Consider the following 16,992-nt stretch of genomic DNA (forward strand, 5'->3'; position numbering starts at 1 on the left):
TTTTTGCGGTACGCGGGCCTCTCACTGTTGTGGCCTCTCCCGTTGCGGAGCACAGGCTCCGGATGCGCAGGCCCAGCGGCCATGGCTCACAGGCCCAGCCGCTCCGCGGCATGTGGCATCTTCCTGGACCAGGGCACGAATCCGCGTCCCCTGCATCGGCAGGCAGACTCTCAACCACTGCGCCATCAGGGAAGCCCCATTGTGAATATCTTTAAATCCCAAGATGTTTTTTACTGTCCCATCTCCCCCAGTAATACACGTAACGCATACAGGAAACTTGGCCGTGGAAAAAGAAAGACAGACACTGATTGTTATTCATAAAGCAAACACAGCTGTCATTCCAGGAGACTTCAAGCCCTTGTAAGATGAGCTAAGACAGAAAAAATTCTAGGCCCACTCTGCAGTGATATTTTTATCATAAACATGTTTATAGTATTCTAAATTTCACACTTCCACATTTCTGCACTTACAAGGTCTTCATTGTAATGAATGCCATTTCTGTATTTCTCTTCGGGAAGGAAAATTACCATTTCTACATGGACTTGAATTGCAAAATTGTCCATAGAGACTATGGAATTCTGTCACTGCTATGATGACTAAAAGGATTTCTTTGTAGTTCATGTTTATTCAAATAGCAAATTATGCTTAAAAACGTAACAGGCTCCAAGTCCTCTTCCATGAACTTGAGTCTTGTTCCGATATACTTTAGAGTTAGAAAAAGTAGACCTTTCTTTCTCAAAAAGAATAAGTACAAAATTCATTCATAAGCCAGAAAGATAGTGTTCTTTTATGAGAATGAGAGGCTGCACCAGTTCTAACCATCTATTAGTCCTGGTTTTAAATATTTTTATTACTGCTATGGAATTATTAACAATAAGTACATCGAATAAGCTAGGACATTAAGTGATTATATATATTACATATTTGTAATTGTGTTACTTTTTAATTCATTATGATGCCAGCCTTCTTAATCATTGACAAAAATTTTAACTCTGGGCTCTGAAGTTAGAAATTCAAACATTCCTTTTGTAAATTGTACAAATGAGAATGAACCGTTTTCATGGCTCTTTCTCCCAGTTTCCAGCAATGCTGGATGGATATAAAGTTATTTGCAGTAAGATTGGTTTGAAAAATTTTCAGGTTGGCTGTCTGAAACTCACGGTGCATTTTGTTAGAATCTGCAGGCCCTCGGTAGAAATTTCAAAGATTTCTTTGTCCCAACCGGTAGATAACAATACTGACAAAAAAAAAATCTAAGCTGTGGATCCTGAGAGGGTCTTCTGAGAGAGGAAGAGTGGAGGTTATGGCGCAAGACCTTCCTTTCATGGTACAGAACTGGAAAAATGGGAGAAATGCAGATGTACAGTGCCACAAAGACGCATATGAGAAAGGTGCTCAATCCTTGATAGGTGGTGGTGGTACTTTCGTGTTGCTTTTAATTTACAAGTTTTAAATTAATAGATTTATTAGGATCTATTTATGCTCTACTGAGATATAATTCATATACCATTTAAAATCCACCCATCTGAAGCGTATAATTCAATGCTTTTTGGTATGTTATGTTAATTTTTTTAATTATGGTAAGATATATGTAACGTAAAATTTGCCATTTTAACCATTTTTAAGCATGCAACTCAGTGACATTATAATTACACTCACAGTGCTTTGCAGCCATCACTATTCCCGCAACTTTATCATCACCCCAAACAAATTCTGTAATCATTAAGCAGTAACTCCCCTTTTCTCCTCCTCCTAGCCTCTGGTAACCTCTAAACTACTTTCCGTCTCTATAAATGTGCCTGATCTAGGTACTTCATATAAGTGGAGTCGTACAATATTTGTCGTTTTGTGTCTGGCTTATTTTACTTGATATACTGTTTCAGGTCCATACATGTTGTGGCGTCTATCAGAACTTAATTTTTATGGCGGAATAATATGCCATCGTATGTATATACTACCTTTTGTTTATCCATTCCTGTTGATGGATCCTTGGTTTGTTTCCACCTTTTGGCTATTATGAATAATGCAGCAATGAAAATTGGTGTACAGGTATCTGTCAGAGTCCCTGCTTTCAATTCTTTTGGGTATAAACCTAGGAGTGGAATTGCTGGCTCATGTGGTAAGTCTGTGTTTAGAGTTTGGGGGAACCATCAAACTGTCTTCCATTTTACGTTCTCAGCAACAATGCACAAGGGTTCAGATTCCTCCACATGCTTGCTGACACTTGTTATTTTCCACTTGATTTGATTATAGCCATTCTAGTAGATGTGAAGTGGTATCTTACTGCGATTTTGATTTGCATTCCCTAACGATGTTGAGCATCTTTTCATGTGCTTATTGGCCATTTATATATCTTCCTGAGAGAAATGTTTATTCAAGTCCTTTGCCCATCTTTTTATCAGGTTGTCTTTTTGTTGTTGAATCCTAGGAGTTCTTGGTATATTCTGGATTTTTACCCCCTTAGCAGATATGTGATTTGCAAATATTTTCTCCCATTCTGTAGGTTGTCTTTTTTTTTTGTCATTCTTTTTTTTTTATTTCTTATTGAAGTATAGTTGAATTACAATGTTGTGTTAATTACTGCTGTACAGCAGAGTGTGTAGGTTGTCTTTTTACTTCCTTGATGTCCCTTGATATACGAAAGTTCTTAATTTTGATGAAGTCCAATTGATCTGTTTTCTCTTTTGTTGCCTGTGACTTTGGTGTCATATCTAAGAATCTGTTGCAAAATTATTAAATAAGTTCTTCATATATCCTGGTAAATGTACCATAATCCTTCTAAGACAGTGCTTGGCACATAAGAGACCCTGGATAAATGTAAGAAAATGTAAACCAACTTTTTAAATCATCACACGTAATGAATTGAATTCTCATAAATGTGGTTTGGTCAGAAACACCAGAAGTGAGGCTACAGAGGACAGCTGTAGATGAACCAGACCTTAAGGAACAGGTTTTGTATTCTGAGAGAGATTTCAGTCTGGAGAATGTAAAATGATCCATCGTGGAGTGGGGGAGGGAAGACACGCGGGAGCAGATTGACAGGAGAGCCTGAGGCAGTTATGTTGTACGCGTGCTTACTATGCAGCTGAAACCAGCGCAGTTAACTCAGTCCAGCAGAAGTAAACTAACCACACCCCTACTGAAGATTCTGCTGTGGCTCCCTATCTCCCAAAGAATCAGAGCTAAACTTAGCCAGCCCTTCAAGCTGTCTGCCTGTTTTCACCTAATCACATTCTGTGGAGGGATGGAGATGAACGGATGGGCAGGTAAAGTGACAAAGGGGAGCAGTGACACATAGTAGCCTTGAGGAAGGTGCTTATAACAGAACCAGTCTGCACTGAAGAGGTCTTTACGAGCATCAGTAAACACTGACTGAGCAAATGCCTTAACAGGTCAGCTGACCAATGTCCCTTTCCTCCCTTGGCCAACAGGACCCCAGCGAGATGCCCAGGCAGCTCGAGAATTCATCCTGAAGATGTTCGTGGACCTGAATCCAGACAGTGACAAAATCATCTACTCCCATTTCACATGCGCCACAGACACCGAGAACATCCGCTTTGTCTTTGCCGCCGTCAAAGACACCATCCTCCAATTGAACCTGAAGGAGTACAATCTGGTCTAATTGTACCTCCTTGACACTGCCCTGCCCTTCCCTTCCCTGGCGGGCTATTGAAGCTATACAAGAGGGACTGTATTTCTGTGGGAAACAATTTGCATAGTACTAATTTATTGCCGTCCTGGACTCTGTGTGAGCGTGTCCACAGAGTTCGTAGTAAATATTATGATTTTATTTAAACTATTCAGAGGAAAAACAGGATGCTGAAGTACAGTCCCAGCACATTTCCTCTCTTTTTTTTAGGCAAAACCTCGTGACTCAATGTATTTTAAATTCTCAGTCATACACTCACAAAGAGCTGTTTCTTCCTCTCTCTCTCTCTCTCTCTCCCCTCTTCTTTTCTATTGAGCAAAATGAAGCCGATTTTCCTTTTCCTAACCCATCCCTTCCTCCTGATTTTTCCCACATTACAATGGCCTTTATCCTAGTTCCATTCTTGGTCAAGTTTTTCTCTCAAGTGATACAGTCAGGACAATTGTCATTCAATTTAAGCCATCAACATCAGCTTAATTTAACAGTTTGTAGTTTTTGCTGAAGGATTATAAGTATTAATACTGTGGTTTTAAATGTATTGCTCTGGATACACATGTAGAGGTTTTTTTACATAAATACATCGTTTTGCCTCACTTTGGACTGGGACAGTGGATGCCCATCTAACGGTTAAGTGTCTTCTTTTTTCTTTTTTGGGGATTTCTACCTTCAGCCATAGCTCGGTTGCTCAGTGAACTGTACGGAAGTCAGTAAGGCCAGGGCCAAGACACACAGAAGTTCATCCTTTTGAAATGCCATGTGCCATTGTCCTTCCTCCTTTCCTTCCCTTTTTTTTCACCCTGCTTTCTTCAAACTGCAGATGCCAAAAAAAATATGCCAAGAGACACTACATTATTCCAATGGCTGCTACCCAGATCCTTTTCATAGGTTGCTCTTCATTTTTTTTTCCTTCAGTTCAAACTTTTCCTCCCTTTTTTTTTTTTTCTTAGTGTTTGGGCCACAATTTTTTAAATGACTTTTATTAATGGGTATGTGTTGCCAAAGCTGGCTTTTAAAAAAAAATTTTTAGTAAGAACTTAAAAGCCAGTATCTTAAAATGTAAGAGAGTAAGACTGTGAAGCCTAAAATGTTTGGCTGCGAATGAACCTGAAACACCAGTTGCCAAACAGTTGGTCACTGTCAGCTTGACTCTTATAGTCCATCCTTTTCTTTGCCCTTAAAAATCATTGTTTTGTGTCCACATTCCATGTTGAGCATCTAAATCGACAATGTGGAAAAGCTGTCCTGTGTGATACCCCATGAAATCTGCTTTTATCTCTTCATTTGAAGCCAGTTTTACTCTCTTTGTGTTCTTTAAGGTCAAGTAGGTCTGCCAAGAACATTGGTTGATAGTATTATTCTGACACCTTTAATTTGCAGAATCTGAAGTTACTGCTCGTTTACCATCTTTGGGATCTTAAACTGGTGACTGGCTGAGTTGAACTTAAGGAAGATTTGTGGACTGAAACTCAGAAGTAACCTCTCTGTTCTAGAGAACATGTATTTATATAACTGAACATAGTAGGAGAGAGATCTGGAATTCTGTATGTGCAATTTTTCAACCAATGCAAAAAACACAGCACATGTATTGATGAGCTTCTGTCAAGCAGTTTGAGTTGAAATACGATTTAAGAAAATAAGTCATGACTGTTTTAAACCTGCTGGGAAGTTAGAATTAGGCCATGATGCTGGTCTCAGTTTAACTACAATACTATTTGGCACGAGTCTAAACTTTCATATACATCACTCTTTTGGAACAGTAAAGGAGAGGGAGAAAATCAATGGCTTATCAGATGAGTACCAGAGTTACTAAGTAGTAATGGGATGTTCCCATTCTTTACTCTCCCAGCCTCAAACTACACAGGTTACTTGTTGTTTTTTTTTCCTCCTTGTTCAGAAAGCACCTGTAATTTAATTAAGAAACAGACTGCCTGTAGGTATAGTGCAATTACGAATGCTCTAATCATTGTACATACATCTCTCCCTTGATATTGCATCATCCATACTGGCTTTGTAATCATTAATTTTTTGGCAGATTGAATGTGCTGTATTGATATGTATCTATGTAATTGTATTGTGTGTCTTATAGCTAATTCACATTTTGAATAATGTTATTTTATTTACTTTTTTAAGAGAGGAGAATGTAAATTTGTCAGTTTATTTCTGACTAGGGATATTTTTTTTTCCCATTTAGAAAAGAAAAAAAAAACCTTACTATCGTATGGAGCGGTACTAGCATCGTGCTATATAAAATCATTTGCACATTCCTGAGTAGAGGTATACTGATTATAAGACCCAAAGGTCTTAAGACCCAAAGGTAATTTCATAGCAAAAATCAGTTGGAGCTTTTATACAAACATGGAAACCAACTTTGTAGAACTTTTGCCATTTGACCTAGGATTGGAATATGAGCTTTTATACAATTCATATTCTTATTTGGCAGATATGCACAGTTTAGTATTACCTCTCTGATGGCCTTTATTAGAAAGGCAGTTTTAGAAGCTATTGTGATCCACTAAGGAAATGTTTTAACAGCTAGCGACCACTGCTTGCCTGAAAGGGCGATCTTAAATTTGGTGCAGCAAAAGAAAAAAAAATATAAACAACAACATTTGAAGGCCTACAGTGTGTATAGAGAAAACCTCATCACAAGGTCATAAGTGTTACAGTTTTAGGGAATCAAGATATTCTATTTAATAGAGCTATAGTAGATGTAGTCAATTAAACCTGATCTCAAAGCTCAAAGAAGCTGAGCAAAACAGGGAAAGATTGTTATATTTGTCTCTATGAAATCAGGATGGAATTGCTATGCAGAATTGAGATTTGTGGTCTCACTGTTCATCTTAGGGTGCATGACAAGATCCCTTCTCTTGAGAAAGGAAAAAATTGATCACCCTAGTTACAGTGACGCATAGAAACCGAATTGTATCCACACTAGTCAGTCGAAGCTAAAGGATTTTCTTTTTTGTTTCTTTGGGGTTTTACTGAAGGGTCTGGGGTGGGAAGGGATTCTTTTCAGTTTTGTATAAAAACGAAGTTTACTCATGCTTTCTATTATTATTGTGATTGCAAGCATTCTAAGCGTGTGCCGCTGGACCCCTTTTGTGATGCTCTCGGTAACAGTAACGGAGGTCTGTGGCGAGTTTTGTGGTGACTTGGGCATGTCTTATTGAAAAACAAAAACACAAAACACAGAAACCTTTCTTCAGCAGACCAAGGCAAGCAGCCGTTTCATGACTCACTTAACACATTGCAGTGTACCAGTTTACAGATGATTTTTCCCTTTTTGCGTGACATGACAGTTCCAACCCACAGAGAATCCCTTATTTGTAAATTGGAGGTTTGTACTATGCCTTACAGAGCTTAAATTCAGAAGTTTGTGCCTCATATCTGAAACAAAGGGAAATAACGAAAGCAAATAAATCCCCTCAAAGTGTTTGTTTTTAAATACATTTTCATATAAAGAGCTCTGTTGAATGTCATGAATAGATTGGGGGGAAAAATCTTCTAGAAACCTGCATATGTTGTTTACTAGCAGATGACATCTACAAAAGGTATTTAAGGAACACCCGAAACTTGTATTTTTTTGTAGATTAACTAGCAGGTCTAATATTTAAAAAAGGTAATTCAGCTAAAGGACAATTTACTTTTTGTACTTCAGACTATCTTGATTGTCAAGGTGTACGAACTGTAATTTTAAAATTTATACTGCCACATGATTGTAAATTTTAGTTGTCTTAAGTTAGGAATCAGTGAAAAGCTATTTATGCTGGATATGGGTCAAAAATGACGATTATTTGCAAAAAATATATAAAAATAATGGGAAGAAAGGGCTGCATAATGAGTTACTGGTTGGAAATAATCAAGTTACCCTCAATTTCCCTTTGTTTTCAGTTTCTCAAAAAGAATGAATGAAATGAAATATAGCAGAATGTTAACCCATATAAAAATAAAGTGTACCCAAATATTGTAATGATATTGCTGCTCTTCTTAAAATTAAATAAGGGTTTAAAACCACTTAATTGGTAATTGACAACATCTCAGTTGACACAGATAAGGTGTGCTTGGTATACTGTTTTCTTCCAAAGGTTATCTTTGGTTAGAAACACACACAAAAATTAAAACTAGTAAGTAACATTGTGTTTATCTATCTCTGCATATTTCCAGCATATGTAGCGTTAATAGAGCTGTCCTGGTAACTATGTCTTTGGAATTTCATTTTGATTCCATAAAATTAGGAAAAGAAATGGCTTAGTTGTATATGACTAGCTAGAGATTTTTGGAGCCAAACACCTGCTGTTTCGTAGATACTTAGTACACAGTCTGAACTTGCCACTTGTTTTTCTCACAGAATAACCATTTCCTGCTGTCTTCCCAACTACCAGTGCCCTTCAGTAACCCTGTTGCTTCTAGAATCATCTGTTCAAAGTATGCATATACACCCAGCACATAGTAGGTGCTCAAATATTAATTTCCTTCTTACCTCCCTTATCATGTATCCTCCATTTCCCCATATGATTCCACCCCAATAGTAAGTGGCATTTACATGTTATGAAAACATCTGTTGGGTAAAATTGGATCTCACTTGGATAAAGGAATTCTGACTTCCATATAAGCTTTGGTAGACAGAAAAACAACAGGGAGAAGATATTCTTCAATAGAATATTTTTAAGTTCAGAAAAGGAAGATGGAAAATTACTATGTAACTTTGTTCAGGTTACTTCGACTGAAACACATGTTTTTGGTGGATTTCTTTTCCTCAAAGAACTCTCTGAATGCAACTTGCTGGATTCCTCACCTGTCATCATGCTGGAAACCCTTACTAGACCTATGTATTTAGGGAGTTTTGTCAGAAAAACATTTTTAACTTGCAGTATTTAAAAGAATCATATTTACTGTTCTTAAAATGTCATTCAAATGCATGTATTGTCTATTGTTTGGGGATGGGAACTAGTTTTGCAAAAAAAAACACCTAATGTTGTATAATAATGCCCCGATGATCTTGCTGGTTAAAAATACAGTATTTTTGGCCATAAGTTTGTACCACAGTTTTCTTCATTCTTGAGTTTTCCTTCTCTCAAAGTTGCTTAAGCCTCTCCAAGAATGTTTTTTATTATAAGGAGTATTGGGATAAATCTTTCCTTCCTTTAAGCACTTTATACTGCACATCCATTTCCCAAAGTAGGTTCAATAGTTTTTAAACAAACCACCACCAAAAAAAAAAAAAAAACCCTTTTCCTTTCTGAATATAATCAGAAATTTCCGACTTCTTTAGTGGAAGTTTTCATATTGATAGTATTTATCAAATTTGTTTTTAAAAAAATACTTGCTCTAATTTAGTTTGCAAGCAACTGTCAAAACAAGTTTAAATAGCTGCTCAATAAAGACTTACAACAAGCCCAAGTCTTCACCCTGAGGCCATCTCTTCAGAGAAAGAACATGGGGGCTCACAGGCAGAGGGTTTCATTAGAGTTTCTTGTCTCAGCCCTGGGAATGAAAGGTCCACTCCACGTGGGAAAAAGGACCTGGTGTAGGTGTCCTTTAAGTCTGTGATTTTTAGAAACATACATCGAGGCTTTTGAGATCAGCTAAAAACTAGCTTTCCTTTTTCTAGCAATTTTGTGAAGTTGGGGTGATGGCAAGCAAGTGCTTCTCCAGAAAATCGGCGCTTACGTATAGGGACCTGAAACCGTAACAGAAGCAAGACCTGTTCCTGCTACTTGTGATCAGGTCTTTTACTTGGTAGCCCAGCCCTTGCTTAGGGAATTTTGTGTCTTGCAGAATACTGTTCCGTCCATTGACTTTAGAGAAGAAAGTGTCATTTTTACTTAAAAGCCTTAGTTTTAAGGCTCTCCTATCCTTGCACGTTTTAGAGACCCTTTCCAGTAGGTGGTATCCCTTCTCTCTGGATCCTCCTGTGAAGGGAATGCTGTGCCTGGGGACTGTCATTAGTACGGGCCTGGAGTGACAGTTCCCACAGCCTCTCTGCTGAGGAACCGGGGTGTTAAGCAGCCCCCTAGCGCTCCTCACTCTGTGGCCTTCTTGCTGGGGCCTGACCCCACCAGGACCTGACCTTGGTCCATCTGCGTCATCATCTTGAAGACCCCCGCCCACAGAAAAAGACAGGAACTTGCTGAACATTATTTGAGCCAAGTATTTTAACTTGATCTTTCAACTCACAGGTCAAGCCTGCCTAGTCTGATTTTTTTCTGTCCTATCCTGAGAGCAATAAAAGAGTAGCTGGTCTGAAAGCTGCTCTGCTTTGCTCTTCATCTTCCCTGTCTCCTCCCATTTTTCTCTTAGGATGTGACAGCCGGCATGCTGCCTCTTGAGAAACCTGTTAGACCACAGCAAAGAGGTGGGGGGAGAACTTGATGCCAAGGAACAACAGTAGTTCATGTGATGGTGTGTACAGAGCAACTTCTAGTCGTCATCAGCCGGTGTCCTGTTTTTCTCTAGTTGTCGAATTCTGAGTCATTTCCATGTTCATCAGCTACCTCATATTTAAAACCTTTACTGAAATGTTGATCAGGGTCGGGAGAGTGGAAGGCAGTGTGGTTGAGGGTGGGTTTCTGGTTGGTTCTTTTTGTTCTAAGTTATCTATGTGTTACCATTGTTTCTTTGTTTCGTTGCCACGGCTAATTAAATACAGATCCAGCTATTATGAGGCACTGAACTCAGTCTATTTTAAGGGAGCCTCCCTTAGGTCCCTGCAAAACAAGGCCTTGGTTGTAAAATGCGGGTCTCTTTAAAAATCTAAGATATACAGGGAATTCTGAAAAGATTCTTTTTGAATTCTTACGCCTCAAGACTTTAAATATGATCTGGGTTGAGGCTCTCTCTGTTTTCTTCAAGAATGCAAAGGCCAGATATTTTTCTGTCCCAAAAGCCTGTGGGTAGGATAGGCAACTTGCCTCTTTAAGAGGGTAATTAAACCAAACCATAGTAGCAAAGAGCCAATGGGGTTCCCTCAGCGGGCCTTCCAGGCCCTTCCACCGCACTGCTTTGGCCTTCGGTGGCCTTGGAGGAGGAGTTCTGCAGCTTAGAGGACTATATGCCTGTCCCATTGAGACTGGCTTCATAAAGGGCCCCTGGAGCTTTCACCCTGTTCGCAGTTTGCCCAGTGTATTTCTATGGTGGATATTTTAAGCATCTTTAGAAATGAGAGTCCCAGGAAAAGAGATTGGCAAGTGAAGCTTGGCAAACCTGGAAGCCTGTAAATGGAATTCCACATTATGTAGCCAGCTACCAAGAAGCTTTCATAGCTGCTCACAAGACCATGTTTGTGTCTGCTCTGGGGTCCCCTCACCTAGGGCGCCATGGCTATTAGGGATCCCACACTGCCTGCCACGTACTGTCCAGTCAAGGTACCAGCTGGGGCACCCCTTGACATGCAGGGACCACATCAGGAATTGTAAGTGCCGTGGTTATCTTCCCAGGCTCGGAGCAGCATTAGCAAAAGGGGCCTGCTTTCTTTTCGCGGAATACAAAACAACCCACCCAGTGGTATCCTGATAAATGGTTAACAGCGGGGGAGCAGTGCAGGATTATGGTACTGATTGGTAGTGAGTGCTGATTTCCATGGTTGAAATATTCCCCCACCATGCCCAAATTCAAGCATACTGATTTGTAAGGTCACAGCTCAGAGTTGGGAAGAGATGCTACCAATGGACTCTCAAGCTATCCTGCAGGGAGGACACCCTCACTCCCTTAAGACAATGCCTTTCTGTAAACCTGGGAAGCCGGCAGCAGGACAAGCCTACCTGGCTTATTGCACCCAGAGCACAAGGTTATTCTCCGTAACCTGGAGCTAATTACCAAAGAGCACCCTGCTCACAATAGGCTCAGAGATGAGGCAGCTTGGCTGGCGATACTAAATATTTAAACTCTCAGAAGGAATAGCAGGAATGAAGGGGTACACCTGAAACTAAGGCAACTATACTCCAATATAAAATTTTAAAATGGAAAAAAAAAAAAAAAAAAAAAAAGGAATGGCAGGAATGGGTACCCAGGAAGCTGGAGAGGAAAAATGCAAAATCAGTTTGGACATCGGATTAACCTAACGCTCTGTGTGCATGTGTGTGAAATGTCTCAGCATTTCCAAGCAGTTCAATCATTGCTGAACAAACAGAAAAAGCCTGTCCAAATATTCATACCAGTGGGTGACAAGATTGATCCTAAATCTCTTGAAAACTAATCTCGATACATATGTGGGTATACATGTAAAACCTAAAAACGGTTTGCCCTTGAAGTTGTGTACGTGTGTGAATACATGTGTAGTCACAGACTGGCTCATCTCTTGGTTACTAGAAGCCTTTAACTCAGTAATGCTTCATACTGACATGATCAAGACAGAAAAGATTATAAAATCCATAGCTAACCTTCTTTTGTTGCTGTTGTTAATGTTTCTTTTGCCAGTCTTTTCAGGCGCCATCTTTAAAGAGCTCTGTCCTAATCTAGGAAAGAACACCTAATTATGGCCGATTTAAAATGTTTTGTTTTTAATGATGAACCTGAGCTGGGGCTTCAATGTCTCTGAGCAACGAGGGCCTGTATTTCCAGCACAGACATGGAGGAAGGGTTTCGAGAAGGTTAGGAAGCTGAATGAAAGCTTCCCTAAATTACTAAGGCCAGGCCTGCGTGTGTTAGTGCAGTCACTGTTCCATGTTGTCATTTCCATCCCTGGGTTAAGTCCTCTCTGTGCAGACTGCTTACTTCCCACGGAGCAGAATGAATTCCCAGAGCCCCAGGCCCACGCCACACGGACGCCTGTACAGAGCCACAGACTCGGGCTGGTCCACACGGCGTGGGGCTGAGCTCTTGCGTCAGTGCTGTCAGACCGGCCGAGGGTGGCCACCCTTCCACGCCCCCTGGTCCACACGGGGGTCAGAGGGTGGTGGGCGCTGCAGAGGCTTCTCTTTCAAGTCAGGAGCTGCCTGTACCCTCCTAGCACTCTCTGGCCACAGACCGGAGCCCAGAAGTCAAGGCCTCAGGAGTAACGCTTAACAAATCCTGCAGCTTCTGGCCCTCGGTGGGCAAACCAAGGCTTGCTACTCCCTCAGCGGGTCCCCAGCGGGCCTGAGCGCAAAGGTTGCGGGAACCCACTCATCAGCATCCACTGTGTTGGCTTTTCTCCTTCCCTTGCCTCACTTCCACGCTCATTATGCTTTCTGGGTTCACCTCGCCAATAAACAACTTGCACCAACATCCTTTACACGGGTCTGCTTTGGGGGAAATCCCAGTAAAGACAATAAGACCATCGAGGGTTGGCTTTCTGTTTGGGCAAGCACCCACAGGGACTTGTCAGGAAATGGCCGCAACTAGGGAGAGTGTTTTGAGCCTTTCAGTGGATTCCCAACTGCAGCGGGTGACTGAGGTCCAAGACGAGCACCTGGGGCCCCAGCCTGCAATGATTTTGCTACACAGGTCCCCAGCCTGCAATGAATTTGCTACACAGGTCCCACAGTGGGAGACTGGATATACCCATAATAATACATTGATGAATGAAAATTCTGCCTTTTCCTGGAAGCTGCCACCAAACCATTTTTAAAGATAATCATTTTCAATTGCTGAAGTGAAGTGACACGGACGTTTCCCCCTTGCAGTCACTCTGTTTAGGGGCTTCTGGACTCCTTTCCTCCACCTGCCCATCCCTGTCTATTCATTCCAGGATGAGGTCCCACACCCGCCCCGACTGACTGATTCCAGCTGGGTCAGGCCAGCCTCCCTGGAGACACGCATGCACTTTTGTCTTGCTACCCCAGCCAGTGGATGATGCTGACATAATCAGAGGCAGTGAGGAAAGAGGAAAGAGTATCCCATCAGAGAATTAGCACATATTGTGACATTTCATTGTTGGGAGAAAAATGAGAGAATAGGGAACATACATTGAAAACTATTACAAAAGTAAAGGCCATGGGCTTCCCCGGTGGCGCAGTGGTTGGGAGTCCGCCTGCCAATGCAGGGGACGCGGGTTCGTGCCCCGGTATGGGAGGATCCCACGTGCCGCGGAGCGGCTGGGCCCGTGAGCCATGGCGGCTGAGCCTGCGCGTCCGGAGCCTGTGCTCCGCAACGGGAGAGGCCACTACAGTGAGAGGCCCGCGTACCGGTAAAGGCCATGTTCTGAAAGAGAGTGTCTGCCTTCTTTCATAAATTTCTCTAATTTTTGGTGGTTGGTAAAGGTATCTCCTTAAAAAAAAATGAATTAAGGAAACTATGCTTCAGATCTTGATGAAACAAGACTTTAGAATGAGAGGCTCTCTGCCAGTGCAAAAACTATTATACCACAATTGTCAGTACTAATGTCTGAATATATTGTTCTAAAATATGTTGTATTTAGCTATCTAATTATTAACCAAGTCCTTGGACTGGATTGTAAAGGAATGAGTCTTTGAGTAGGGGTTACACACCTGTATATTTTGAGATGGTTCAAAGCTAAATAAAATTGTATTCAAAATCAAACGTTATCTTTTTAGAAGGCACTGTCAGGATTCCAAACTGTTTCATAAAACCAGATTTATTTTATTGAAATATTTTTGCTGGGCATAATTCTATAAAGAATGAGAAGATATTTCCAAAAAGAAAGAAACGATGATGACAAAATCTGGCGGTGGCTTAATATGTTTAAGGGAAGAGTTATTCAAAGACATCCATGTAAAAGGGAATGTGCCAATGTGTGTGGAACTTGGGACAAAATTCAGGTTAACTCAGAAGGAAACATTTTAGAGTAAATTAAATTGACTGTTTTTATAGAATTAGGCACCGAGAGACTAATTTAGTGGTTCTGAATATAAGTGATTCAGGAAAATCTCTAACAAGATTGCCTCTCCCATTCCATTTAGCCACCAGAAATATGTTACAATTTATCCTTTTTCTCTATCATTTATAAATTTTTTAAATATGCCCTTGTCTCAACGATTTTAGATGGCAGTTGAAGACCTCTTCATAGCTTCTTGCACTCTTTGATTTTATTATTACTTATTAGCCTTTCCAAGATAAACTCAAAACACCTCTAGGATTGCCTGGGCTGGTGCACCCACAGAACCACTGAAGAATGGGAAGATTGTTTCCCTTCCTGACTTCCTTTTAGAGTTAGATTTATTACTTTAAATGGGACATTCTCAATAAGATCACTTGTGAATCTGCCGGTGTTAAATACTAGCATTAGGGATAAATTCGACTGTGAGCACTACAGGTTATATTACACATAATTCACCAAACACGGGCGACCATCCATGGAATAGACTAGGGAAAAAGTGAACAAAGTGATCAATTCCTACCGTTTTAATACTGGACATTGTTGACCTGAAATCTGTCTCTTACTTGATTAGGGACGTCAGGGGGCTAAACTGTGTGGTGTAGACTGAGGGGTACACTTTTGACCATCAGAAGAGGCCAACTCATTACTATGATTGCGTATCTTTGAGCTTACATGGTATGATTAGGCCATTTAAGAGAATGAAGGGATGTATAAATGCTTTGTAAAACTTTGATTCAGGATTTGGAAAGTAAACATGCCTGGTACCCTCCTTGTTGCTCCCATCTATTAACCTCCCCTGACATTACCCTGGGTGGCTTTAGAATCTATACGGCTAACCCAGGGGGCAGCCTGGATTTTGGACCCTCTATATCTTCATCTCTAGTAATTCCCTCTACTCTACTCCACTCCAGCCAACCATTTCCATGATCACTCTTTAACTTCTCCCCCTCCAAAGCACTAATTCAAACATCTGACTACAACTTCCATTCCTGGTTGTTTATTCAATTATTTCCACTCGACTGTCCTGAATCTAAAGATTTTCTTCAGGCTGTTTACCACTTGACTTTATCCCAATTCACCAGCCCTCTTTTCTTCACTTCTTATCCAGTTTAGATTTAATATTCCTGGACTAAATAACCAACTTGGAAACACTCTACTCTCAATCTATCCCAAACAAACTTGTTTATTGGTTGCATACATGAAGCCAACTAAGTTATTACTCCATGCCTACACTCAAAAAGCTGAAGGAAGTTGGAGAGAATAACCAAACAGAGTAGATTAGTTCCACTATAAATTCAACCCCAACTTGGCCCATGAGACATTTCTTACAATAGCTGACTAGCTAATTCAGACCAATCATCCCATAAAGGTCATCTAGAAAAACTGGATAAAATATTAAAAAACAGCTCCCTAAAGGCATGGACAAACTAATAAGATAATGAATAGTTACTGGACCACAACAGAGAGAAAGAAAAAAGCTCAGGAGAATGTGTCCAGTGTTTAGGCCCACTCCTCCTCTGGCAGTATTCATCAGTTCCAGAAAGGGCAGAGAAGACGCTCAGGAGTAGTGTGACATTTTTGTTAGCCTTTTACAAGTTAAAACGACAGGTATTAGAGTGCAGTGCCCAACAGTGTGGTCCAAGGGAGCTACCTCAGCTTGGAACGGGCTGCAAAGATTACAGCCTAAGAGTAATAATGGACCAAAAATGCATGGGGCCTCAAGTTCTGCTTCAAAATGAGATAAGAGACAAGAGAGTGAATTTTGGAAGACACCTTGTAAAAGATGGAAAGGAACTAATGAACATTCAAGAGAAGGAAAAAAAAAAACCTAAATTAAGACCTCAGGATGTGATTTATACATATGTGTAAATGTATACAGATTATACATAGCTAAAGAGAAAAATCGCAAACTTGAAAACAGACTATGCTAACATGATGAGGATAAAATGAGGAAAATATATATCATATATATTTTCCATTCTTTCAATGGAAAATATATAGGACAAGAGACATAGAGGTTTTGGTGAGAAGTTATAGTATATATATATTTGAAATCCCATAAGGAGAAGAGATAGAAATAGTTAAGAAGCAATTTTTAAAGAGATGGTGCGTAGAACTTTACCAAACTAATGAAATGCATCAAGCCACAAATTCAAGCTGTTCAATGATCCCCAAGAAGGATAAATAAAAAGAAGTATATACCTAGACATATCATAGTAAACATGCTGAAAAACAAATGAAAAAGAGTGAAAGCAACTAGTGGGAAAAATCAAAACAGAATTACCTTTAAAGGATCAACAATTACATTTATAGACGACTCTTCAACAGAAACAATCAAATCCAGAAGACAATGGAATGGTATCTTGGAAGGGCAAGAAGAAAATAACTACCAACCTAGAATTCTGTCCACAGTGAAAATATGTGAAAAGAATGAAGATGATTCTGGCTATGATGGAATAAATGAGACCAGATCTACCTTCCAATGTAAACAAATAGAAAACTCAAAAAAAGTTTTCAGATATTAGACAACACACAGTATAGAGTTGTAACCCCTAACAAAATCTAGTGAGATGAGCCCAACAACATT

General features: G+C 40.2%; 1 protein-coding gene across 1 annotated transcript in view; it reads left to right on the forward strand.

Moving 5' to 3' along the window:
• The window catches only part of GNAQ (G protein subunit alpha q), a 292,811-nt gene extending 288,122 nt beyond the window's left edge, over positions 1-4,689 (forward strand). Inside the window, exon 7 of the mRNA XM_007459886.1 lies at positions 3,432-4,689. Coding sequence (XP_007459948.1) covers positions 3,432-3,622 — 191 coding nt within the window. The 3' untranslated portion in view covers positions 3,623-4,689. The remainder of the gene's footprint in view (positions 1-3,431) is intronic.
• The last annotated feature ends 12,303 nt before the right edge of the window (positions 4,690-16,992 follow it).

The sequence above is a fragment of the Lipotes vexillifer genome, unplaced genomic scaffold, assembly GCF_000442215.2.
Source record: "Lipotes vexillifer unplaced genomic scaffold, Lipotes_vexillifer_v1.1 scaffold1429, whole genome shotgun sequence".
Classification (NCBI taxonomy): Eukaryota; Metazoa; Chordata; class Mammalia; order Artiodactyla; family Lipotidae; genus Lipotes; species Lipotes vexillifer.